The sequence below is a fragment of the Physella acuta genome, unplaced genomic scaffold (assembly GCF_028476545.2).
Source record: "Physella acuta isolate Inbredline_101_S28 unplaced genomic scaffold, ASM2847654v3 ptg001656l, whole genome shotgun sequence".
Classification (NCBI taxonomy): Eukaryota; Metazoa; Mollusca; class Gastropoda; family Physidae; genus Physella; species Physella acuta.
The window spans coordinates 175,591-201,948 of record NW_026733170.1 but is presented as its reverse complement, the minus strand read 5'-3'; the positions used below and the strand labels follow the sequence as shown (position 1 = coordinate 201,948).

General features: G+C 34.6%; 1 protein-coding gene and 1 long non-coding RNA gene across 3 annotated transcripts; both read left to right on the top strand.

Moving 5' to 3' along the window:
* Nucleotides 1-6,046: 6,046 nt before the first annotated feature.
* On the top strand, nt 6,047-24,890 carry LOC131929621 (ATP-dependent DNA/RNA helicase DHX36; the record flags this gene model as incomplete). Its single annotated transcript, XM_059285917.1, is given in 29 exon segments — nt 6,047-6,312; nt 6,740-6,873; nt 7,249-7,375; nt 10,808-10,999; nt 11,278-11,358; nt 11,695-11,976; nt 12,460-12,602; nt 12,861-12,935; nt 16,082-16,177; nt 16,574-16,659; nt 16,828-16,902; nt 17,015-17,181; nt 17,516-17,597; nt 17,961-18,077; nt 18,279-18,381; nt 18,498-18,585; nt 19,101-19,221; nt 19,460-19,603; nt 19,832-19,949; nt 20,194-20,292; nt 20,666-20,839; nt 21,009-21,095; nt 21,278-21,355; nt 21,948-22,047; nt 22,880-22,976; nt 23,141-23,264; nt 23,668-23,742; nt 24,033-24,110; nt 24,328-24,890. Coding segments are annotated over 29 exon segments (3,585 nt in total). The 3' UTR covers nt 24,520-24,890.
* On the top strand, nt 13,094-15,697 carry LOC131929623 (uncharacterized). Of its 2 annotated transcripts, none has more exons than XR_009383984.1 (3): nt 13,094-13,371; nt 14,206-14,302; nt 14,608-15,697. It is a non-coding gene; the product is annotated as an uncharacterized LOC131929623 (long non-coding RNA). The 2 variants fall into 2 exon arrangements; XR_009383985.1 differs by having other exon boundaries at nt 14,206-14,308.
* Nucleotides 24,891-26,358: the final 1,468 nt, after the last annotated feature.

The following is a 26,358-nucleotide window of genomic DNA, read 5'->3' as shown; positions in this document are numbered from 1 at the left end:
AGAAAACCACTTTTTAGATTAGACACATTAATTAGGCGGTAATTTTATTATAGAGTATCGATGAAGAAATTTCTTTTGAGTTGGGGAGGGGGGGGGGGCTCAGGCGTTCTTACGCGGGGGGTGGGGCTTCGCCCCTACCCGAATAATTATATGCAAGAACTCTTCACGCAAACCATTTAGATTAGACAAAATTTCCTTTTTTTCAATGTTTACGCGAGAATCAATGACGTCATATTACTGTGTGCACTCTCTGGTTTGAGATTATGTTCTACTCTATGCTAAATGTGTCGACGTCATATTTCGTTTTTTCGAATTACTGTGCATGTTTTTATTTTGCTTGTGTTTTTCTCTAGAGCGTTCTTGTCAGACAGAGCGTTCTTGTCAGACAGAGCGTTCTTGTCAGACAGACAGACAGCGAAACTATTATTATAGACGAGAAAAATGGCCCGTTGAGGAAGGATACACCGGGCGCTAGGTTGATAGTGCTGTCTCTTTTCTCTAAACTAAAACCAACCCACCCCCCCCCACCCACACACCACCCCCCCACCCCCCACCCCACCCCCACCCCACACACCAGCCCCCCCCCCCCACCCCACCCACCAACACCCACCCCCACCCCACCCCCCACCCCCCAAAAAACATGTCTACCGTCCCATTCAACGAAATATAATTATATACTTTTTCCAGTGTCCGCCCCCTCCCCGAAAATTTTACCCCCGCCCCCGAAAATTTCAAGTACCCCCACCCCTCTCCGGGGAGGAAAAAGTCTGAAAGAAACACTGAAACCAACCCACCCCCCCCCCCACACACCACCCCCCCCCACACACCACCCCCCACCCCCCCCCCCCCACACACCACCCCTCCCCCACCCCTCCACCACCCCCCACCCCCAAAAAGACATGTCTACCGTCCCATTCAACGAAATATAATTATATACTTTATCCAGTGTCCGCCCCCTCCCAGAAAATTCTACCCCCGCCCCCGAAAATTTCAAGTACCCCCACCCCTCTCGGGGAGGAAAAAAGTCTGAAAGAAACACTGAAACCAACCCACCCCCCCCCCCCCACACACCACCCCCCCCCACCCCCACACACCACCCCCACACACCACCCCCCCACACACACACACACCCCACCCCTCCACCCCCCCCCCCCCCCCCCAAAAAAAAACATGTCTACTGTCCCATTGCAAGAAAACCACTTTTTAGATTAGACACATTGGTAATTTTATTATAGAGTATCGATGAAGAAATTTCTTTTGAGTTGGGGAGGGGGGGGGGGGGGGTCAGACGTTCTTACGCGGGGGGTGGGGCTTCGCCCCTACCCGAAGAATTGTATGCAAGAAACTCTTCACGCAAACCACTTAGATTAGACAACATTTCCTCTTTATTCAATATTTACGCCAGAATCAATGACGTCATTACATTACTGTGTGCACTCTCTGGTTTGAGATTATGTTCTACTCTACGCTAAATGTGTCGACGTCATATTTCGTTTTTCGAATTACTGTGCATGTTTTTAAATTGCTTGTGTTTTCTCTAGAGCGTTCTTGTCAGACAGAGCGTTCTTGTCAGATAGACAGACAGCGAAACTATTAGTATTAATTTACTGAGCTCAATATTAATATATATTTTAATAAGAAATCACTGTAGTTGATGAGGTGTGCTGTCGTTTTAAAAACCATTTTTATAAGCATGCTGTTTATGGATGACCACCAAATCTGTCTGGCATAAAAAAGCATCTAATATATTTATATATTTGAGCCTTCATTTATGCTCCATGTGTCTAAGTTTTATTTTACAGACCATATTGAAAGCTCTAAAATAAAATGGCTAGCTTTTACTTACTCCTTACTTGAGGCATAATTGTGTTTTACTTTGTCTTGAAAATTGAAAAAAAGAGTTGGAGCTAATTCCATTCAATGGAACAATTGAATGCAAAAACTTAAAAAGCATTTTTTTTTACCAAAACCAATATGGACAGTTGAAAAATCATTATATTAACTTTTAGGCGATTTTTGTTTTTTAATCTTTGCCGAAAAAAAACAAATAGAAAGAAAAAAGTCTATTGACATATCACTCACAAAATGCATGTTTCACGCCTACTGATCCTACCCTCCCAATATACAAATAAAACAGCATCCAATCCAATTTTTTTTTTTCACAATTGATTACATTATTCATAGAAAAATCAGTTTTCCCAGCAATACTACAATATGATACATTAATACAGTTATCAAAGTAAAACTAAATGGCTCATGTGCTTAAAAAAAGACAAATTTTGCTACCATTAAAGCAGTCCTGCTCTTTAGCTCATAGACATGGAGAACAACAGTCAACAACAAAAATAATCCAAACTTTAATTTAAATATATATATATATATATATATATATATATATATATATATATATATATATATATATATATATATATATATATATATATATATATATATATATAGGCTATAGGTCTCTAAGGAGTATATTGAAAAGAAAATGGCCATACAAGCTAAAAAACACAAAACTCTAGCTGTGTGGACAGGAAGCAATAGAATGGCAATTGTGATGAGTTGGGCACACACTGGAAGGATGCTGAGAATAGAGCCATACAAGCCCTGGAGTAGAAACCCCAGGGCAAGCAAACCAAGATGACATGGCAACTAGCATGCTGGAGGAGGCTGAAATAATAGGGAGAAATTGGGAACCGCTGAAAAGAGTGACAGGAAGCTGGAAAGTATTGACAGAGGCTTGGGAAGGAAAGGAAAAAATATGATGATTTATACAATTTCAATGTGAAAATAAATAACATGAGTCACTTTTTCTTCTTCATTCTTAAATGTAATATTGGAGTGATTTTTTTCAACTTACTTAAGTACCTACATAAGTAACCATGCACCTAAAAAGAAATCCCATTTCATTGTTTCAGCAGTCAAGGTAATTATCAAATTAAAAAAATAGATTTTATTTTTAGTAACTTAATATTCAGAGAAAACATCACTAGAATCTATAAAAATAATGAAGGACTCATGTAATTTGGTTTTGAACTTTTGTTATTTAACTAAGACAAAAGAAGCTCTAACCTCATGTTTCAATTATTAAACTGTGTTCTGTTGTAAGGTGAAATCAGAGCAGCCTTGATGTAGATTTTGAAATGAAAATAATTTTGTTGTCCCAAGAACACCAAAAGGCATATAAGGAGCATTAAAGATAACAACCAAAAATCTTACAGTAGTATTGTATGTATAGATCTATTCGGTAAAACTCATCTATTCTATATGTATATGCATATAGATCTATCAGATGAATACATTTTTCCTTAATTTTTCCTTATTGATTACACATAAAATAAAGAATGATTATTGTGCAAAATACAAATAGTTTATTCAATATTATTATTATTATTTAATATAGGCCTATGCTATAGGCTAATAAAATAAATAAACAAATCCTATATCATTTTACTTATTGATTAGACAGAAAATATAGATTATTGGGAAAATAATTTATTCAATATTATTTAATAAGGGTTCATCCATAAATGATGTCACGCTTTTTTGACGATTTTTACCTCCCCACCCCCTCCCCTCCATCACACGTCGACACAAAAAGCCAGACCCCTCCCCCTAAATTTAAAATGACGTCACACCTCAGCTTGCAACCCTCCTCAAAATTGAAGTTGAAATTTTTTTAAACATCGATATTTTTCTAAAGTCTTTGTCTGAACTCTGTCAAAATAGAGTATTTTAATCAATTCCTATTACAAATTATTAAGACAGTTTTCTAAAACGCGAAATAACTTCTAAAATTCGTTTTCTAACATGGCTTTTTTATAATGCAAAATTGTGAAGTCGCACCTTCTGATCCCTCCCCCCTCCCCCTCATCACACACCGTCACAAAATTAAGGACCCCCCTCCCCCCTATGAGTGTGACGTCATTTATGGGCGACCTCTAAATAATAAACCAATCCAATATCTAGAGCTAGACTAGATATCTAGATCTAGATCTAGATCTAGTTGCAAAAGTGACCTGAGAATTTAACTGTATGTTTTGGTTAGTAGTCTAGATCTGGGTCTAGTCTAGAATCCAACGAACTTGATTTCTCTTACTCTTACTGTCACTGTAAAAAAGAACTGAATCTAAGTTATTTGATTTTGGTTGACAAAAAAATATGCTCATCATAGATCTAGTAATAGTAAGTCAAACAAATAAGGGTAATCTAGATTCTAGATCTATACATGAGCTATAACATTAACAGGGGTCTCCAAACTTTTCAACACGGGGACCGCATTAACTAATACAACAATGTTACAATACTATACTTATAACTATACTACTAATAGATCTAAAAAAAAATGGCATTAAAAAAAAAAATGGGGAGTATAAAATATAACTATAAGTTCGGGAGCCAGAGTTTCTTCCAGAATCCAGGCATCTCTTCGAGGTGGCAGAGCCCCCCCCCCCCCCCCCCCCCCCCAAGAACGTCTACCCCCCAACGAAATATAATTTATATATTATATAGAAGTATAGTATATAGATCTAGTTACAAATTTCAAGTGTCCGTCCGTCCCCCTCTGGAGGAAAAAAGTCTGAAACACTGTCAGGGACTGACAACACACTGGAGGTCCAAGTTTGTTGTCTAATTGTTCTTCACGTATTTCATTCTTAACAATGTTTGTTCACACAGGTATGTTGTTCCAAAATTTGAATATTACTTTGATGCAAAATCTTCTTCCTTGGGCAAAAACTTATAAAACCCACTGCCCTTCTTTGAACTTGTCTCTAAGGAGGTTATTTGCTTGCAATTCAATGACCTCCAGATGCAGTTCATCTGGGCAACTGGCCACATTTGTTCCAAATGGATTTTGAAACAGTCTCACTTCGTCTGCCTTTAAATCCAAGTCACAAAACCGCTACTGAAACTGCAGCGAAGGTATTTGATGATCTCGCATGCAAGTGTTATGGGAAACTCAGTGGTTGCTTCAGCCATGAAGACCTGAAAGTGTGTCAAGTTGTTGGCCTGTACTTGTTCCAAAATCAAGACAATTTTGGATCTGAAGGCCTTTAGGTGGGTGTATAGATCAGAAACTAGATTTCCCTCTCTTGTTCAGAAAATGTAAATGACTAGTTATGGCTGCAGCAGAAGCCAATTTCTATACCCACTCTTCATCAGACATTAATGGCTGTGGCTTGCCTTTACTTTCCAGGAAGTCACCTATTTCCTTCCTTAACTTAAATACTCTGATCAGAACTTCATCACAACTTAGCATCTTACTGCTGTGTAATATGATAAAGCTTGTGATTCTGTGATTGCATCTTTCAACATGTCTCTGAACTGTCTATGGTTCAGCCCATGTGACCTTATTAAATTCACCATCTTCGCCACAGGATTCAGTACACTGCTAATATACACATTTTTAATACACAAAGCTTGCTGGTGAATAATAAAGTGAAGAAACATTGGTTTTTCTCATTCGCTTGTCCAACCTAGCCTTTCCTATGTTACTCATGTACTTTCCTCCATCAACAGTAAGGTAACTGAGGTTAGTCCTGTCCAAGTTATAATCAGCAATTTTTTTTTTAACTCATTGAGTATGTTACTTCTGGTAACAGTGCCATAATGCTAAGTAGGGAAGTCAGGTGTTCTGTTCATGTCTTTATCCACACCCCTAATGAACACAAGCAGTTTAGAGGTGAAACAGCTGTCCAGCGACTCATCCATTGCAATTGAAAAATTGTGAACATTTCTTCCATTTTTTGCTATATTTTCTGGGCAAAGTTCCTCAGCCACCTCTAACGAACATTTTTTTCCGTGGACAAAAAGATCTCTGCGAGCCGGATGAGAGGACCTCACGGGCCGGCCTTAAACTATAATGAAATCTATTTTTTAATCTAATACTAGATCTAATGGCTAACAGTAGAGTAGATATTAATATTAGATAGAGGTCTACTAAATAACTAAGTAATTAATTAGATCTAGATCTATAGATCTATCTAGATTTAGTACTAAATAATATTGACTTTTGCTTTTTGTTTCTTTATCATGACAGTTTAGAAAATATTGAAATGAATAACAGTCACCAATATAAATCACATAAGGCAGAACATAAGCACAGAGGAAATGGCAGGTATTTTTCCCAAAAAGGATTCCAGGATAGAGAAGGTGAACTATCTGGAGAAAGTTGTGAAGCAGACACAGGTGGTTCTCGTGGCACCACAGCAGTAGAGCGGTATGGTTTGCATCATGGGGCAGACCAGGATAGAAGATCAGCAGGCAGAAAGATGAATAAATTTTGGAGTAGGGAGACACACAGGGGTAAATAATTACTACAATAAATTGTTACAAATCTATCTTGTTAAAAAATGTGTCTTCCCCCATTAAACAATGATCTTCTCTTTGGGAATCACAGAAATGAGATTTAGTTTTGTGCTAAACAGCCTTGTGTTATTTGTATAACTACTGTTTCAGAGTCTCAAATTTGATATAGCATGTCACTGTCTCATTACCTACTTAGCTACAGAAATAACAAATAAACTGAAGGTCTACAAGCAAAATCTTTTTAATCATTTAATTCATTCATAGTAATAAAAAAAAATTTAAAATAATTGAGTTTAACTATTCTAAACATTGTAATTTTTAGTGATTATGGTATGTAATTAACAATTGTTTGAATTAGAATTTTTAACTTATAAAGCTAAGGAGATCTTCTTGAAATAAATAATTAAAATTGTACTTTTTATAGTGCCCTCTTTTGATGCTGCTGAATCAAGTAATCATTCCAGTAAAGATCGCCACCCACCTGGACTAAAAGGGAAAGAAATAGGATTATGGTATGCACAGAGGAATAAACGCAAAGTGGACAAGGAAGAAAAAAATGTTTGTACAGCAATTTTGTTATATACCTGATTCAACTCACATCCCAGTTGCATTGTTATTTTTTTATTATTATCACTGCCCATTACCCAGATATAATAATTTCAAAATAATTATTACTAAATCCTGCAGCACCTTGTTGAAATGTTTGTGACCAGTATAGCCAAATTCAGCATAGAAATCATCGGGGCACAGAGTAAAAATGCAGGGAATTAGTCAACCACAAAATGTTGGGAACATGTCCTAAAACCCACTAAATAAAATAATCTAAGACCATTTTCACTTCATAGTGATAGGCTAAAACAAATAAACTTCCATTTTATTGGCCTGCTGATATGAAAGTCAGCTAACATATGTTGTGTTGTTTTATTTTTCAAGACTTCAACTGTTTCCTTTGATAAAGAGAGGGAGATGCGTATACGTCAACTTTTAAACAGACTTCAGAATTCAGACACAAATAGCTCTCCTTGTGACAACAGTCCAACACTCAACCAGAATTCAGCCAGTGAGTTGTAGTTTGACAGTTAAAAAAAAATTTAGTTATTTCAACCTCATAATTTTTTGTGTTACTGGTATAAAACATTGCATTTACGTAGCTAGGCCAATGCAAAAATTTAATTTCAATAAAACAATATAATAGTTACATATTTGGATAGGGGCTGTCAATCTGATTACAGATCAGTTTGAATTTTCAAAATCTGACCATAAACAAAAAAGTTATGAATTTTTTTGTCATTAAAAAACAGCAGTTTTTTCAGACAACCGGGGTAGACCCTGAAAGAGGAAAAATACTGGGAGGGTATGGACCAAATTTTTAAGAGTTTTTCACTAAAAGTGGTAAAAAGTAAGCAGACTTCACCAATTGATGTCATTTTATGATATTTTGTAGATTTTTGTATGCCGAATCCAATGATGCTATTTTAAAAAGTGTCTTTTGATTACATAACAGACTTATTTCATGGATTATGTAATACCCCCCTTCAATTTTTTTTACAACATCTGATAATCCGTGTGATAAGAAGTCATTCTTTAAATTAAACACTGTTTTAAACCATAATATGACATTTGTATATGCTGAAGCTAATGGTGATATTTAAAATGCTCGAACATTATTACAAAACTATAAAGGTCAGGTTATGTAATTCGCACCTTTTGCTCATAATTTACCATGTATTTATTTTAAAATCTCTTTTGCTCATTGTCAGTTAACTTAAGTGAATAGCCTACTTAAAGAAAAGATAACTAATACAGTTTTAATACAAAGAGAAGGATGCTATAACAATAGTATATTTGTGATGATGTAACTTCTTAAAATATGTTATGTAATCTATGTGCAATGGTACAGGCCTACTCTATTCCAAAAATATAGGCATATCTTATTATATTTATGTTTCTTGTTACTTTAAATGTCATACCATTGATACAACTTTCTTCTATAGAATTAGTCTAGTTACAAATGTGTCTTATCAGAATCAGTGTGCTTTATGATAATTTTGTAATATTTTTAAACACAAAAAATTGCTCATTTTTACAATTTTAATAACATAAACATTGGAGGAAAATTGTTTTTTTTTAGCTTGTACAAGGTAGTGTAAGTTATAGGTCTATAACATAGATTTATATATGCTCAATGTTTATGCTAGTAGTAAGCTTGTGTATTTTGTAGGCCTACCATAGGCCTATTACATTGGGGGAAAAAGCACGTGTTTGAGTGCTTGACTGTGTGTAGTAGATGCTAGGCATTTTTTAAGTTTTCCGTGTCTGCTTAAACACGGAGGCGTTTATCACCATCAGCATTTGCCTAGATATAGTTCAATCAGACGTGGGTAACCAGGTTTTCTGACCAACGAATTTTATTGCCGTATTACGTAAACACGAGGCTAGATAGGCTAGTTGGCCAACCCGATGAACGTGTCAGACGAATATTATGTAATTTTAGAGACAAAAGTCTGGCAAGATTTCCTGATCTATGCCCGAGGGTTAGTAACATCAACTCCACAATGTGAAGGGGGAGGGAGGTGGGGTATGAAATAACTGCGAGCCGCTCGGGTACCGTACGGGTGTTATACAACATCAAAGGCGCCGACCCTCGGCTTGTCGCGTCACGGAGTAGTGGGGGCGGGGTGAGGCTATGGATGTTACATAAGGTGTTACAATAGTTACATACCGTGTAGGATGGTCAGTGACTCCCCATACCAACCCCATCCCATTATGGTCGATTTGGCAAGCTAGTAACCTCCACGCTGTTAAGGGTTTTAAAAATTTTTAGTCAACCGAAAAAAAAGAGCCCGGGGTAAAATTTAATTTATTTTTTAAAGCCATTTTTACGAAAAAGTAATGTACACAATAATGAAACGTTACGCGAATCACATCAGCATTGTTTGGTCGGGCCGTAGCTATCCGATTAATTTCTAAAGAAGATTAATTTTGACGATTAGTAAATACTATTACGACTTTTTTTTTGTTGCCGTTTCAATGGTTTAAAACAAAGTTATGAAACATGCCTGTCTACTTAAATATAAAATAGCAATACCCGACGAGTCAAATACGGGAACACACGTATCTATCTTTAGAAATTGTTTATAGTCTCATCCAATCGGATCAACCGCCTAGCGTCACGTGACCACACACTCGGCTGTGCTACACGATTGTAGATCACGATTCAGTCGGACGGCGGCCGACGCGTTAATTTTTATTTTCGTACAGTTTTAAAATGTATGGACGGCTTTATTATGAGGTGTTATAATACATGTCATACATTAAAATAATCGGCGGGATTTCAGGAATACAGCTCAAGGTTCAAATGTAAAATAGGTCAAATAATAGACCGGGAAACTTAGTTCAACTTTGCGGTCCGATATCTCCCGAAGTATTTAACTTATTTTGACCACGAACCTTGAGCGTTGTACGTCTACATTTAATCTGTTCGTCTGCCAAATTTGATTGTTGTAGTACGTAAACTCGATACGTCTATAAAAAAAAATTGTAGCGCGTCATATTTAAAACACAGCGATTCGAAGCACAGCCGAGCGGTTCAGTCGGACAGCGGTCGGCGCGTCATGTTTTGATTTTCGGTCCACTTCAAAGTCTATAGACGTCCTTATTATAGGGCCTAATATGACATATCATACATATTAATAAACGTCGAGATTTCAGGAATACAGCTCAAGGTTCAAATAAAAAATCGGTTCATTAATAGCCCAAATAACTTAGTTCAACTTTGCCGTTCGATATCTCCAAAAGTATTTAACAAATTTTCCCCAAGAACCTTGAGCGTTATACGTGAACATTCAATCTATTTTTCTACCAAGTTTCACTGTTGTAGTACGAAAACTCAAAGAGTCTATAGACTCTAAGTTACACCCCTCTTTTAAAAAGGTGAAAAAGCCTCCCCCCTAATCGGCACGTCGCCGCGGGGGGTAAAAAATGCGATTAAATCGGCGATTTCTTCAACGTCTGAAATAATAAAGAAATCAAACTTATACAGTTAAAAAGGTTGTTCAATTACGAACAGAATGATGTATAACATGTTAACATAAACACAATAAAAGCATGCAAAAAACAGAGTTAAACATGCAGGGGGTAGGGAAAAGCCGATTTGTCCGATTTTCTCGGCAGCGGCATTGGCCTAGCTAATTTTTTACGTTGATTGTACAATTCTTAACAGGGTATCAGAATTTGACAAAAAATGTCTATTTCATATTTTATATTGACAAGCTTCAGTTACACTTCACTATCACACCTCAATATGTCACTATTCATTATTCTCTAACACATTTTAATTTCATCCCTAAATTATATCATCTAATCCAATTTTCTAAAATATTTATTTCTTTAAAAATCAAAGTGAGGTTTTGTGATTTATTAGCTCAGTTATTTAATTTTGACCTAAAGGAGTTTGAAAATTGCTTAACTTTGAATGATAAATTTTGTTCAGGTTGCAGTAAAGAGAACTTTAAATCAACATATAGTCACACCTCTTCAGACAACTATATTCCATTATCTTCTAAATCTGAGGGAGTATTACATTCATCTGTAAGAGACAAAGAAAAACAACTCCAAAAAGATTTTAATGTTTACATACCTCCATCAACATCTGCCTCAACAACATATTTCTATCCAGCGGATTGTGAGTGTGGACTAATTTATTGAAACTAGATCTATTGCCTTTTATTCATTTTAAAGACTTGTAAATTAACCTAATTCTTTCAATGATTTGAGATCAATTTTTGTTCAGTTATTTGAGAAAAAAATGTTACAATATTTTCATAGAAGGATTATGTATTTAGTATAGCATGTGTTAATTATGTGTTAATTATATCTCTTAATAACATAAAAGACAGAAAAATATTAATAGAATATTGTAGATATAAGAAATTTACTTACTGTTATACCTGTCAAATGCAGGTGATGAAAGTGAAGGAAAGATGGAAAAAGATGAACCACCAGACTGTTGGGAAGATGACTCTGATTTGGAGCTGGTTGGAGGTAGGACAGTTAAAGAATGGGTTTAAGCTTATAAAATCTTATGTTACTAGGACAGGGTATTGGTTTAAGCTTATAAAATCTTATGTTACTAGGACAGGGTATTGGTTTAAGCTTATAAAATCTTGATTAGGAACTAGGACTGGAGGAGAATAGGCTCAAGCTTATAAATCTTGATACAGAACAGGTTGGACTATTCGAGAGTGGATTTAAGCTTTAAAAATATGTACTTGTCTCTATTTGTATGATTTGTTATTCTTTAGAGCAACATTTTATGAGGTAGAATAAATATGAAGACAAAACTGTATAATTTTTTTAACAATATGGCATTATTTTTAGTTGATCTGAAATCTGGTGATAATAAAATTGTCACTATTGATGATGATGATGATGACGCCATTGAAGATGAAATTATCATAGAAGATGCTGAAGCAGTGGTGGAAGAGGATGTTGCTGTAATAGAAGACACAGAGGCTGTGAATGAAGTTATCATAATTGACGATGATGACGTTGTTATGGTAGATGATGATGAAGAGAACCAGCTTGTGAGTGTGACTGGTGTTGTAGAGTACATGAGAGCACATGGAGACTACCCTTATATCAGTGAGGAGCCTGAAGCAGGTAGCCTACCTCATTCATGTTATGTTGGTTTCCAGGAAAAAAAATGGCCTTTAATAAAAAAAATTGAGTTAATGAAATGACTAGTTAAAGAAGTATTTAAGAAGTCTTTTGTAGTGGACAGTCTAGTAAATGAAGTTAGTTTCTTTGCTTCAGTATATTTTTAATAAATTGCAATATCTAAAAGGCTGTTAAGCTATAATCCCTTATAAGGCCAAAACATTCTTTAGTTATAAATTCCCTTGTGCGACTAGTGTTACAGCCAAAAAATTCTCCGACTCAGATTTCCCATCACAGAGCTAGAGTGGTTTGCTTTCTAAGGTATCCTAAAGTTATTGTTAGCTTTTGTGTCTCCCCATCTTAATCAGTGCCTGTTATCTTGTGTAAAGGGTTAAATATTCCTTCCCAGCCCCATTAAAAAGTTTTGTTTAGCAAGGGTGTTCTAATAAACAGATGTTTAAAAAAATCCATTTGTTCAATCCTCAGATTTTCTGGTGGCAGTTCCAGAATCTACAAATCCTAAGCTGGATTTGGAATTAAAGCAAGCTTTAGAGAAACGTAGTCAAGATGAGAAATACACTGAGATGATTGAGTTCAGGAAAAAGCTACCAGCCTATAATATGAGAGAGGTGAACTGAATCCATTTTTTTCCCACACTTTCTATACAACTAAACACTGAAATAGATAAATGAACTGTTGTTCTCAACATCTCTTCATAATCTATCAAGTAACATTGAATAAGGATGGGGGAAATTGTATAGTTTATTTTATATCAGCCCCATGCCAACAATTTAAATTAACTAAAATATCCAACCTTCAATAGTTTTTATTTATTTTTTTCTGTATGAGTTGTCCTGCAGTAATTCATTTTTTTTTCTCTCTATCAGACTATTGTGAATGCTGTGAATAGTAATCAGGTCCTTGTTATAAGTGGAGAAACTGGTTGTGGAAAAACAACTCAGGTCAGTTTATAAAGTGTAAAATATCATACTTAGGCAAGGTTCCCCTATTTTAATATCTTATATATGCACTACGGGAGGAAGTATTCTCATTGTGCACAAATCAAATCAAAATTTTGACATATCTCAATGTTGTACAACTTATTAAGTTAACCCTTCATTTCATGTTGTATCAATTTTGATACAAAGTGAAATAACCCCCATTGAATCTACACAAATGTTAAAATCTGAGTTTTTAATATGCCATACTCTAGCTTGATCACTTTTGACCCAACTTCATACCCAAAACAGACTATAGGTGTGTTTCGTCTCACACAATTCGAGTTTGATTCCGTTTTTTTACACTGGTCGGACAGCTGTGATCGAGGTGTTTTTGAGAAAATAATAAAAATTCACAGGCCGTGTTTTTCTTCTTGAAAAAAATATTCACCAATCTCAGGTGAGTAATTTTACCTAAAAATAAGTTGTTTGCATACTATTTCTTTATATTTGTGCTGATAATGTCCAATTACGGTATGTAACAGTTTTGATACACCATGCAACGGTATGACCATGACACTTGCTGGGACTACTGTATAGTGACTTTTCTGTAGTATAATAATTAGTTGATAGAACAATTCCTAACATCTAGTAGGTAGACTCTAGTCAACTGTTGGTTCTTACACTAGCTTAGGTTTGTTTTTCTTTCATATTTTTACAATAATAATATGTAAATTATAGAAGAAAAATAGTGTCAAAATCTGTAACAATAGTAACATAGTCAAGCTGTAGACTATTGTATACTAATTTTACTTAGATTTAGCACTTACTCAGTACTATATACATACAGATGATCAGTGTGCTACTATAATAAGCCTATAATAAAGGGTGTACAGTGTAGTGCTGCTATTGAAGACCAAAAAAAGTGTCATAATGTATAACAATAATAATATAGTATTAGACTGATATTTACTAGCTACTGCTTAGAATAACTTGCATATAATTCTCTAATCATACTAATTCATACACAGAGACAGTGTTTGGGTCTAATAAGCTTAGAAAGTAGTACAGTAATTATTATTATAGAAAATAAGTAATAATATTAGGCATAGGCCTACATACTTAGTCTACTTATTATTTACTTCATATCGGTACGCAAACAGTAATAATTACTATAGGCAGTGGTGGTTTACTTATGTTTATAATAGTAATTAAAACTTAATTTATAAATCCATGAAGTTCATGAATGATTAGAGATTGTTTGGTGCAGACATTGTTTTATTTATTTTTACAGGATCTCTTTTTGTCTAGAGCGAGCGATAAATTTTGTCGCAAAACTGTTCTGAATGAAATAGATGGTAGACTTCAAGGAGAATGTAAATGAAAGTGAAGTTGGTGTAATATTTGATTATTCATCTTATGAAGTTACAATCTAATAAAAAGGCCTATAGTACATATTGAACTTATCACTTGCAATAATTGTTTTTAAAAAAAATGGCATAATAATATTTGATTGACATTCTTGCATATAGTATTTAAACTTGCAAATAAAATCCTAATCCTCTAGTATATAAAAAAGTAGCAGTGATACATTATTTTTATTTAAATTATAATTTAATTTGTGCATGCATGAAGATAAAGTAAATAAATCTAGAAATAATATATAGTTTCTTATAGTGAATTTTTTTTTTTACAGGATGGGTAAAGATTCTCACAAAAGAATTCTGTCTGAAATAGAGACTGCACATTTCTTTGGTCACTAATGTCTAATTATTCATCTATTTATTTACCTAATGTTGAAGGTGTTACTGTAACTGAAATTGAACACTTAGAAAGTGATGTAGAGAGAATAAAGGGATTGGTTCGGAGCAAGTAAAGCGGTAGACTTTATTCTGATATACATTTATAAGCTGTAGGCCTACATTTATAAGATGTACATTCATAAGATGTAAGCAGATGCTAGTCCAGCAAAGTGGTTAACTAAAACACATGAATGTTTTCTATTATTTGTGAGGAATAGGAACTGACCAACATAGTTTTTAGTGCAAGGCCTTCCGGCTGTTCAAGATTATTTTATTTCACACCATGGATAAAGACTATCTTAGTATACTGGGTGAAAGGATTTTCTAGATCTACATTGCACAGAGGAATCCAGATAAAGCTTGAAGTCTTTGATATAGAAGAAATAAATCAATTCATTGGCTTCTACCAGTCATGTCTCTGGTTTCATTGCATAGGAAAAAGTTCTAATAATGGCCAAATATCAGCATTGTAGATATATTCTAATTTCTTTCATATAAACAAGTTTGAGTCATTAAAAACTACTTTGCATTTAAAACAAAACAATTTCAAATTATACTAGATAGAGGTCATGCTGAGCAAAGTGATGCTGCTTATTGACTTACACAATAAAAAGATGCATGATTACTAAGAAATATGACATAACTGGTAATAGCAATATTGTGAAAAAAATGTAAATTACTACCTTGTAAATGAATGTCTGATGCTCCAGATTTGGGATGAATAAGTGTTTTACTCAAATTAATAATTACTCAATAAATTTTCAATGATAAGTAAAAAATACTTTTTTGTCAATTTTAACAAATTTTTACCCACCATTGCATACTGTATCAAATCTGATACATACTGTTATTTTGCAAAATAAACATTATTTGATAAAATAATTCAATTTCCTCATTATTTATGCTCTCTACACACCACAGCCCACCTTGTAAGATTTTTTTTTCTCAAAAAGCTTTCACAAAATTAATTCATGAAATGAAGGGTTAAAAAAGCAGTTTTGGAATATTGACTATATGTGTGTGTGTTTGTCTGTGTGTTAATACAATAACCAATAACGGTGCTTTATTTTATTTTTTATAAACTCTCAGAATCGGATAATTTTTAACATATTTTCTTCAAGCAGTATATTCTAAGAATTTTTGTTTGATCAAAATATGAGCAGTTTCTCTCACGAACTACTTACCTTGCCAGCCTAACCCTTACTGCTGTTAATTATATGAGCTATCTTAGTCAAAAACATTCCTGCTTTATTTTTCACATATTATTTAAGCGTTTATTCACTTGTATTTAAAAAAAGATTTTATAAAACAATGGAATCTATAACTGAGTTATGTCTATTGGCTACAACTCAAAATTTCTCTTCCTAGGTTCCACAGTTTATTCTTGATGACTTCATCAGCAGAGGGATGGGATCTCAATGCAGGATCATATGTACGCAGCCTCGGAGAATCAGCGCCATCTCTGTATGTATTTTTTTATTGTTACCTATGTGTTGTTTGTATGTTTCTTATATGTTGTTCTCTGGATGTTTATGCTGTTCTTTTATTTTGGTGTCTGGATTTGTTTATCCAGTTTTCTTGATGTTGATCTTTTTAATTTATTTAAATCTAGATTGTATTTTTGTATTTTATTTGCTTTTTGTTTTCTATATAAATATCTATGTTGTATATTTAAAAAAAAAAATTAAATAAAAGATTTTACCCTGTTTGTAATCATTGAAATTACCATCACACAGAAGTTTCCTTCTTTGTACATGATGGGGAAAAAAATCAAAGGGTAAAATTGTTTGCAACACTCAGCACTTTAATAAAATCCTATGGTAAACGAGTTCTGTATCAGTAGACATTATTAAACTTCAGGTAGCAGAGAGGGTTGCAGCAGAAAGATGTGAGAAGGTTGGAAAGTCTAGTCAGTCAAGTGTAGGCTATCAGATCAGGCTTGAAGCGTGAGTACAAGTGGCAGTTTTAACCCTGTTAACGTTTCAATACGGTTTCCTTCCATTTTATTTACTAATTTCTTATCATTTATAGATAGAATATATGATAGAATAAGTGCAGCTTTCAGTATATTTATATTTTATTTTGTAATTGCTTTGATAATTTTTTTTACTCAGAAAATGTCCAAGATCTCAAGGTTCAATTTTGTTCTGTACAACTGGAATAGTTCTCAAGTTTCTAGAAGGCGATGGGTTAGTTTTACTTGTCATTGTTTCTTGTTTAAAAAATTATTTTATATTCAGCAGAAATGTACTCCATAATTTGTGCTATGGTAATTAATGAAAACCTTTTTACTTTAAACAGGAGATTGAACAGAGCAACCCATGTTGTGATAGATGAGATACATGAGCGAGATTTGCAGTCAGATTTTCTCATGATAATACTCAAGGACCTGCTACCTTTACGGCCAGATCTGAAAGTCATTCTGATGAGTGCCACACTCAATGCTGAAATGTTCTCTCAGTATTTTAGTAAGTCATTAGTGACATGTACTTTTTTTTACTAGTTTCCTTTACTTTATTTTGAAGTTAACACATCAATATAAAAAGAAATTGTGGTAGAGGCTTCTCTGTAGCAAACTGTTATTTGAAATAGCACTTATTTCAAAATTATTTAATGTGATGCTGTATTTATTTTTAATATGAAATCTTCATATTATTTATCATTTTAAATTACCCTAATAATTAAACATTTTGTTTACGGTTATTTTTACTCTTTACCCCTTAATTAAGTCCACATTAAGTCTCTAAATCTTCCCATTAAAAACTTGGTCTTATAAAATGCTTCCTCCTAAAATGTCTGCAGATAACTGTAATATGTTGAACATACCAGGGTTCACTTTCCCTGTGAAGGAATATCTGCTGGAAGATACTATAGAATTGTCCAGGCAAGTGGAACTGCTTCTAGTCAAATAAAAACACCCCGATTTTCATGAAAGTCTTTGTAGAGAAGAAATAAGTTACCATGGTTAACATTTTTGTCTCTTGGTCACCAGCTGTGGTCTATTTACTTCCAGTATTAGACTTTTATCCTGCAATTATTTATAATTAGTCCTAATTACTTTAGCCTAGCACCCTAATTAAACACAAATCTCCACCAGCTTACCAACCTTTCCTCCCATCACTTCTAACCCTGTACCTAAATTGTTGATGAAACAATCCTCAGATATGTCCTAGACACTGAGAAGAAAACTTGCTGAAAGAAATCACTTCTAACCCTGTATCTAAATTGTTGATGAAACAATCCTCAGATATGTCCTAGACACTCAGAAGAAAACTTGCAGAAAGAAATCATGGCCTAGAAAATCTTCAGAGCAGAAGGAAGAAGAGACTAACTATGCTGTGTGGTGTAGAAATCTTCAAGGAAGGTAATTTTTTACGAATTTCTGTTACCTTTCTTCCAACAAGTTGTTGTTAACTAGGATCTATTCATGATAGAAATAAAAATGTATTGATCTGATTTTCTTTTCTTTTTTTTTCCACTTCTCATACATTTTCTGGTGAATATATTATTTTACTGCTGTTGTGCTAGTTTTTAAAATTATGTCCCTTACACCTATCTTTGGCAGCTACAACCCACAGACCATTAATGTCTTGCAAAATTTTGACTTCACAAAAGTAGATATTGAACTAATTGACCATCTCATAAATTATATCTGCTCATACATGGAGGTAAAACAACTTTAAAGATTCTATTTTCCTGCAATAACAATACATTTTTGTGTTAGTCAATTTTTTCAGTAAAATGTTGTGGTGTGTTTGTGAAATTTTTTGAAACATTTTTTCAGGATGGGGCCATTCTTGTATTTGTACCAGGCTGGGAGGACATCAAGAAACTTCATGAACTTATACAAAAAAAGCCCAGGTGTAAAACATGTAAACAAATTTGCTCACCATCTACCTAAATTTTCATCAACATTAGAGTAAAACTCCCAGGAGAGTGGTATAACAAAATATATCTACAGGTCTTGCACATTATGAAAACATTCATCATATGTTCATTTTATAAGGTTTTACTGTAAAATTATAGAATGTCAGTCCAATTTCATGCAAGAACGTTCTTTTAATGTAAATAGACACAGAATATTAAATATTAAGTACACTTTAACAATTCTGGCTATTTAGGAAATTGACAAGGAGCTTTGTAATTAACATGCTCTGGCCTATAAAAATAATCTTTAAATAAGAAAATTTGATCACTAAATAGAAGCAAAAAAATATTTTTTATGTTCAGAAATTTAATAAAACAGTTCTAAAAAAGGTTTATGAATTAAATTATAATATCTAAAAGAACAGGACTATAGATGGACTGAATTTTAGTAGTGACCTCATATTTTCTTGTAGTTTTTTAAATACCTTACTGACCTCTGAACCTTGTGATTTCCAAACAGCATCCTTTAGAGTTATCCCTCTTCACTCACTTATGCCAACTGTCAACCAGCGTGAAGTGTTTGAGAGGCCGCCACCTGGTGTACGCAAGATTGTCATAGCAACCAATATAGCAGAGACCAGGTAATTCCTCATCCTTCTTAGTCAAATCTTTTGTTGTACTCTTGTTTTATACACAGTGTTAATGGCTAAAGTGGAAAACTTTATGCTCCACAAGGAAGAAGTAAGGCTTAGTAATTATTTCATCAAAAGTTTATTTTATGATATAAAAATATTATGTACTTTCAAAATTTAAGTTTGAACATTAGCTTAACGGTTAGAACGTATATGTCATTGTCTGTGTTTTTTCTTTCTCTGCTAGCATCACTATAGACGATGTTGTCTTTGTTATTGACTGTGGTAAAATCAAAGTGAAAGACTTCAAGCCTGAGATGAACCTGACTTCTCTTGAGCCCAAGTGGGTGTCCAGGGCCAATGCAAAACAGCGGAAGGGAAGAGCTGGGAGGTTCAGATCTTTTAATTGTACACAGCATAACATTACAAAACTTTACATTTTAACTATCATAGTTTTACTCTTTTAATGTATAAAAGCTTGATATTGTTTTTATAAACTAAAAAAATCATGACTTTTTCAATATTCATTTTAAAGTTAAGCTTTGAAATTCTTTAAAAAAACTGCACTACTTAATCCCAGCATTGTTAGATCTGTTTCATACTTTTTAACTTTCTCCAGGGTGCAGGCTGGCCACTGCTTTCATTTGTTCACACAGTTTCATTTCAATTTGCTGCAAGATTACCTCCCTGCTGAGATGTTGAGGACTAGGCTAGAAGAGTTGTGTTTACAAATAAAGGTTAGGCTTTAGTAGGTTTAGTGTATGTAGGAGATGGTTAAATTATTGTGCTCAACTGGTTGGTGGGCGGTTGTTTTTGAATAATATTTTTAGATATTTTTGTTTTTGTTCACTTGAAGTATCTCCTTGTTTATCATTAACCTTATTACAAGATGTCATGTTGCTGTGTAGTTGAGAGATGTGTGTTGAGGGATGTGTGTTGAATTATGCTGCTAAAAATAGTTTAATTTTTATTACACAACAGCTGCTAAAACTGGGTAAAATTGTGCCATTCATCAGCAAGGCCATGCAGCATCCGTCCATGGAGTCCATAGAGCATGCAGTGGAGACTCTCATCCAGCTGGTTGGTTGTTGTTTATTTTTTATCAAGATTCCATTATATACCAACTGATGTTTTTATCCAACTTTTTGTAGTTGATACATAGTTTTAGTTTTTATCATCAAACTTTTCAGTTTTAAAAGATGTTGACTGTCTAACTTTAACACTCCTTGACAATGAATGTGAAGGTGCAGAGTTTTTTTTTTTACCCATTTATATTTTACCTGTTTATAAACACATCCTTTATTGTACTTGTTTTCTTACACTATTTAGACAGAAAATATCTTATATCAAATATATAACCAAATACAGGTTTATCGTTTAATTAATTTAATGAGTATTTAAAAACAATTCTTGGAAATGATGAGACAAGTTTTTGCTTCCCTTTGTTACCCAGAATGCATTAGATGCAGCTGAAAACCTGCTACCCCTGGGCTACCACCTGGCCAGGATGCCAGTAGAGCCCCACACAGGCAAGATGATCCTGTTTGGTGCCATGTTCTGTTGTCTGGACCCCATCTTAACTGTTGCAGCCAGTCTCAGCTTTAAAGATGCCTTTACTATACCTCTGGTCAGTTCAAGCTAGCTTTTGTACATCAGTTGAGTTGTACACACATACATTGGTATTCAGCTATTTAGTTATATATATATATTACTTATATAAAATTTTATTGTATGCACAATTTAAATAGTTTAATTTTAATGCAACAATTAAGAGCACCTACATTGAATACTTTAAGGGGAAAGAGCATATAGCTGACCAAATCAGGGTTAAGTTGGCAGCAGAGAGCAAAAGTGACCATATCATGCTTATAAATGCTTTCAAAGTGAGTTACAATTCCTCATATTTTTACAAGACTGGTAAGTGAATTTTAAACCACTAAAATTATTTTTAAAACAATAATAATTTGAATAAAATTATTTACTTTTAAAATGTGATAATTTTGTATAATCTGGTATGTGGGTAGTTTTTTTGCTTGCCATTGAACCTGCTCATTTATTTTGGAAGGGTTGGGAGGAGAGTTTGACCCATGGAAACAACAGAAACTACTGCTGGGAGAATTTCTTGTCAGAAAACACTTTAAAGGTGAGTATTGTAGCACATGGGACGGAGTGGTCTAGCGGTAGAGAGCAGGACTGCTAACCCGTAAGTCTTGAGTTTGAATCCGGGTTCAAGTCAGTAGACTGTCCCTGAGTCCACCCAACTCTGATGGGTACCTAACTCACGTTAGGGAAAGTAAAGGAAAGTAAAGGCGGCTGGGCATAGTGCTGACCACACTATCTCTACATATGCCGAGGTCACAGAAACAAGTGAACTGTACTTCACTTGCCTTATAGACTGTCAGGTTTGAAAAGGAACTTAACTTACTTTACTTACTATAGCACACGCTATCAGAAGTTAAAACAGAAAATGTCACATACAGGTTTAAATAGCGACAAACAGAATGCCCTGATTAAACAGTACTGAGTTGAACTAAAATTCCCATCAGAGCTCTTGGATAACACTGGCACATGATTAATTTGTTTTGGATTCAGTTTTTAAACAGATTTTTTTTTAATTTCTAATTAAAATGTCATTATAGAATACACTTCTAATTACATTGTCCTGAGAAAAATTCCAGTAATGACAATGTCCCTATACTTAAGTCTTGTTTTTGAAATATCCTTCTGTTTCCCAGATGTTAAGAGACATGAAAAAACAACTTGCTGAACTCCTGTATGACATTGGCTTTGTAGGGTCTAAGGACCCTAAACATCCTCAAGCTAATGTAAATAGTGGTAGGTAACTCTAGTCTTTTATTGTGATAAATAACTCTTTTGGTGATTCAAAATATGAATTTCCTACAAGTAGACTTTGTTTCTAGCACTTCAATAATCACAGAGCCCAGATCAAAAGTAAGATGCAATTTTTAAAGCAGGTTTAAATTCTAAAGTGGTAAAAGCAAAAAGTAGCAGATGTGCCATCCAAAGGACAGGTGGCACCAGGTAACTGGGAGTATTACCCCACCCCCTTCAACAGTCTGTCATTTTTGGTTTGATGTTTCCCCACCCCTACTTTTTCATTATTTTTACTGGATAAAACATTGTTTTGTCAGTAAATTTTACAATTTTTAAAATTTGGTGTCACCCCAAAAATGGCGTCAGCTGGTACATAACGCAACCCCACCTTGTGATGCCACCAGTGCTACCTAATGTCTAGCTCATCTAGCTGTAACAAACTTGTCACTGCCTTTTTCTACTGTCAACTTCATGGCACAAACTCAAGACAAATACCAACCGCATCACTGTTGTGTTATTGCATATTAAGGCCTGATGGATAACACCAAACAACTCTTGTCCTGGTAATTTACACAATTTTATTGATTCAAAGATACAGCAGCTTCATTACCAAACAACGCCATTTCTTCTTCCCTCTTCCTCTCTACTTCCCCTTTCTTTTGCGCATGCGCCTACCCACAATATATTTTAGATTTATATCGCCTTTTTACACCTCCACTCAAAACCTACATTCACCCTACATTTGACTGTTACAAAACTGTAATATAGAATTCTCCGGGCAAGTAACCTTGGTCTAGCTGTAACAAACTGTAACCTTGACCTCTCTCTGCAGGTAACCTTGGTTTGATCCGTGCTGTGCTGTGTGCTGGCCTGTACCCAAATGTCGCACAAGTCTGCAAAGTGCCTGGTCAGAAATCTGGAAAATTCATGTACGTTTTTTAATTTTAACAACCATTTTAGTCATATGTTCATTTTTTAAAATGTCTTCTTAGTTTCATTTTAATTGAAACCAAAACTAAAAAATGTGAAACATTTCGGCTGAAGGGATATATAATCCAACATGTGGAATGTTTTTTTAATTTTCACCCTCTAGGAGCGTTGGAATGAAAATCAAAGATGGCAGCAAGGTGCAAGCCCATCCCAAGTCTGTAAACATGAAGCAGAGTTTTTTTGAGAGCAAGTGGATGGTTTTCTACCACAAGCTCAAGACCACCAAGGTATTTTATTCTTGGTTGAGATTTAGTGGTTTATTTTTTGTAAAGTTGAAATACACAATTGTGCATGTATAATTGACATAGAAAAATAAAATGTGCAAATTTCATGAACTGGAAATAAGCCAAGCCCATGTCCAGGTAAAATAATGAAAGGGATTTATTTAACCAATAAACTTTTAACGGTGTTGAAAAAGTCATTTTCATATATAAACAGTTAAGGAATTGCTGATGTGACTTTTTAAGTCGTTAGTGGTATTACAGGTGTAATAAAAGTATAAACAATAAAAATAACAAATAAACCTTGATTAAAACCTAGTTTAATTTTTGAAAATTAGTTATTCTCATCTAGTTATAAGATAGTGTAAAAAATGTTCTCTCATAGATGAATCTTTTGATTGTGTTGTAGATATATATCCATGATAGCACAATGGTGTCACCATACCCTCTTCTTTTCTTCGGTGGAGAAATTAAAATAACCAAGGTAACTATACAGTGATGTAACTATGATCTCATTCTGTCTTCTGCTAAGGTTATTGCTTATCTATATTTCTATCCAATCATAGTGAACACATTGTTTAACTTAGTGATCTTAATTAGCTTTGTCTTACTAAGATTTTTTTTAGCTACTATTTTAAAGGTTTGTTTTTTAATTCAATTTTTTAAAATACATTTCACAGTAATATTTTATTACCCTCTCTAAACTTAAACATGTAATATTTTTAAAGAAAAAGAATCTACATGACAATTTTTTTTGTTTTTTTTTTCATGAAGGAAAATGGTATTGAGCTAATATCAGTGGACGACTGGGTCAAGTTCAAGGCCTCAAGTTCTACAGCACACATGGTTAAAGTAATGATCTCTCAATCTATTTTAGTACATTTTATTTACAGCTGAACTGGTATACTCCAATATCATTTCCTGTTATAGCAATACATCTATTTACTATTGTAAAGTGTGTATTGTAACATATCTGTTGCATTACTGCAAAGATGAAATGCTCTGGTAGATTGCTGGTGTTATCCCTGGTCCCAACTAGTGGTCTTATCAAACTTTTTTGTCCACACAGGACTTAAGACAACAGCTGGACAAACTGTTGACCAAAAAAATCACCACCCCTGGTCCCACCTGCTGGAAAATGTCCGACCCAGAGGGCGCTCTGATGTCGGCCATTGCTGACCTAATTACAATGGAGGACAGGGGCTACACTATCCGAGGTCAGAGTATGGGAGGCAGCATAGGAAAACATCCTGGAAAATGATCCACTACCTTGAAATAATGGTGCCAGCTGAGATCCCAGTTCCACAATGCTCAGGGTTACCTGATAATCCTGTCAAAAAAGGACCTGACTTTTGTTGGGTTAATGAACAACCTGAGCTAAATGGTTTCAACAAACCAACTTGTGCAATGTTGTCAGCCTAGAATCACTTCTTGTAAATGTAGCATTGAATGATCTGGTTTAAAACTATTTATTAAAATTAAGTAGGTGTGTGTGTGTTTCTTGTTACCTGTTATTTTTTTACAAGCAAAGTTTCACCTTGAAAGTTGAAAGGTGTGTGTTTCTATAATTGTTGAATATTTTACATGATGGTGTACCACCACATAAGTGTTAATAAATTAAGAACATGTTAATAAACATCTAATTTTGCAAGGGTTTTATTTTCAGTAAATAAAATAACTGTGTAAGATTGTTAAAATGTGAGAGGAAGTAGAGATCAACTGGTCTGAGTCAGTAATATGAAGGGATTGTGTGTCTCAGTACAGGACCCAAGGAAGTGTCCAGTCTATTTTACTTTAAGTTTCCCTACTTTCAATACAATGTCTTGTCTACTTTTAACTAAATGTCCACTCTACTTTCCCTCAGTCAAGTACCCAGGCTAGTTTCCATCACTCTGTGTGATACATCACTAAATTAAATATAAAAACAACCAGCAGAGTGAAATGACCCCCCCCCAACCACGCCATTTCAGTGGCCTATTCAGGCCTGTAAGTTGTCCATTTGTATGTCACAATATGTTATTGTTGTACGACTGCCACCCAAAAATCTCGAGGTGGAATCCCAGACTTGAGTCCACCCAGCCTTGATGGGTGCCTGACTCACATTAGGGAAAGTAAAGAATGCTGACCACTCTATCCCTTCATAAGTCACAGAAACAGCTGAACTCTACTTCATCTGCCTCGTGGAGCACCAGGTTTGAATGGTGTTGAATAGATGCACTGTTTCACCAGCCCTAGGCTTAACCATTACACAAATCTAGAGAAAAGAAAAAAAAAATTACCTTTGATTGATTTTTTTTTTTTTTCTGGCTAAACTTGGTCTGGACTTCTCTTACCCCACAATCTAGACAAAAAAATGAGAGCTTCCATAAAATATTTTCTGTTTAATTGTGTTCTATCACTAACCTAACACCCTATCTGCACTGGCCAACAGGTTAGCTTATCTCTGTACACAGAGTTATATCACTAACCTGTACTAGCCGAAAGGTTAGCTTATCTGTGTACACAGAGTTCTATCACTAACCTGCACTAGCCGAGAGGTTAGCTTATCTGTGTACACAGAGTTCTATCACTAACCTAACCTGTACTAGCCGAAAGGTTAGCTTATCTGTGTACACAGAGTTCTATCACTAACCTAACCTGTACTAGCCGAAAGGTTAGCTTATCTCTGTACACATAGTTGTATCACTAACCTAACATGTACTAGCCGAAAGGTTAGCTTATCTCTGTACACATAGTTGTATCACTAACCTAACATGTACTAGCCGAAAGGTTAGCTTATCTCTGTACACAGAGTTCAATCACTAACCTAACATGTACTAGCCGAGAGGTTAGCTTATCTGGTTACACTGGTTCTACCACTAACCTAACACCCTATCTGCACTGGCCAACATGTTAGCTTATCTCTGTACACATAGTTGTATCACTAACCTAACCTGTACTAGCCGAGAGGTTAGCTTATCTCTGTACACAGAGTTCAATCACTAACCTAACATGTACTAGCCGAGAGGTTAGCTTATCTGGTTACACATAGTTCTATCACTAACCTGTACTAGCCGAAAGGTTAGCTTATCTGTGTACACAGAGTTCTATCACTAACCTG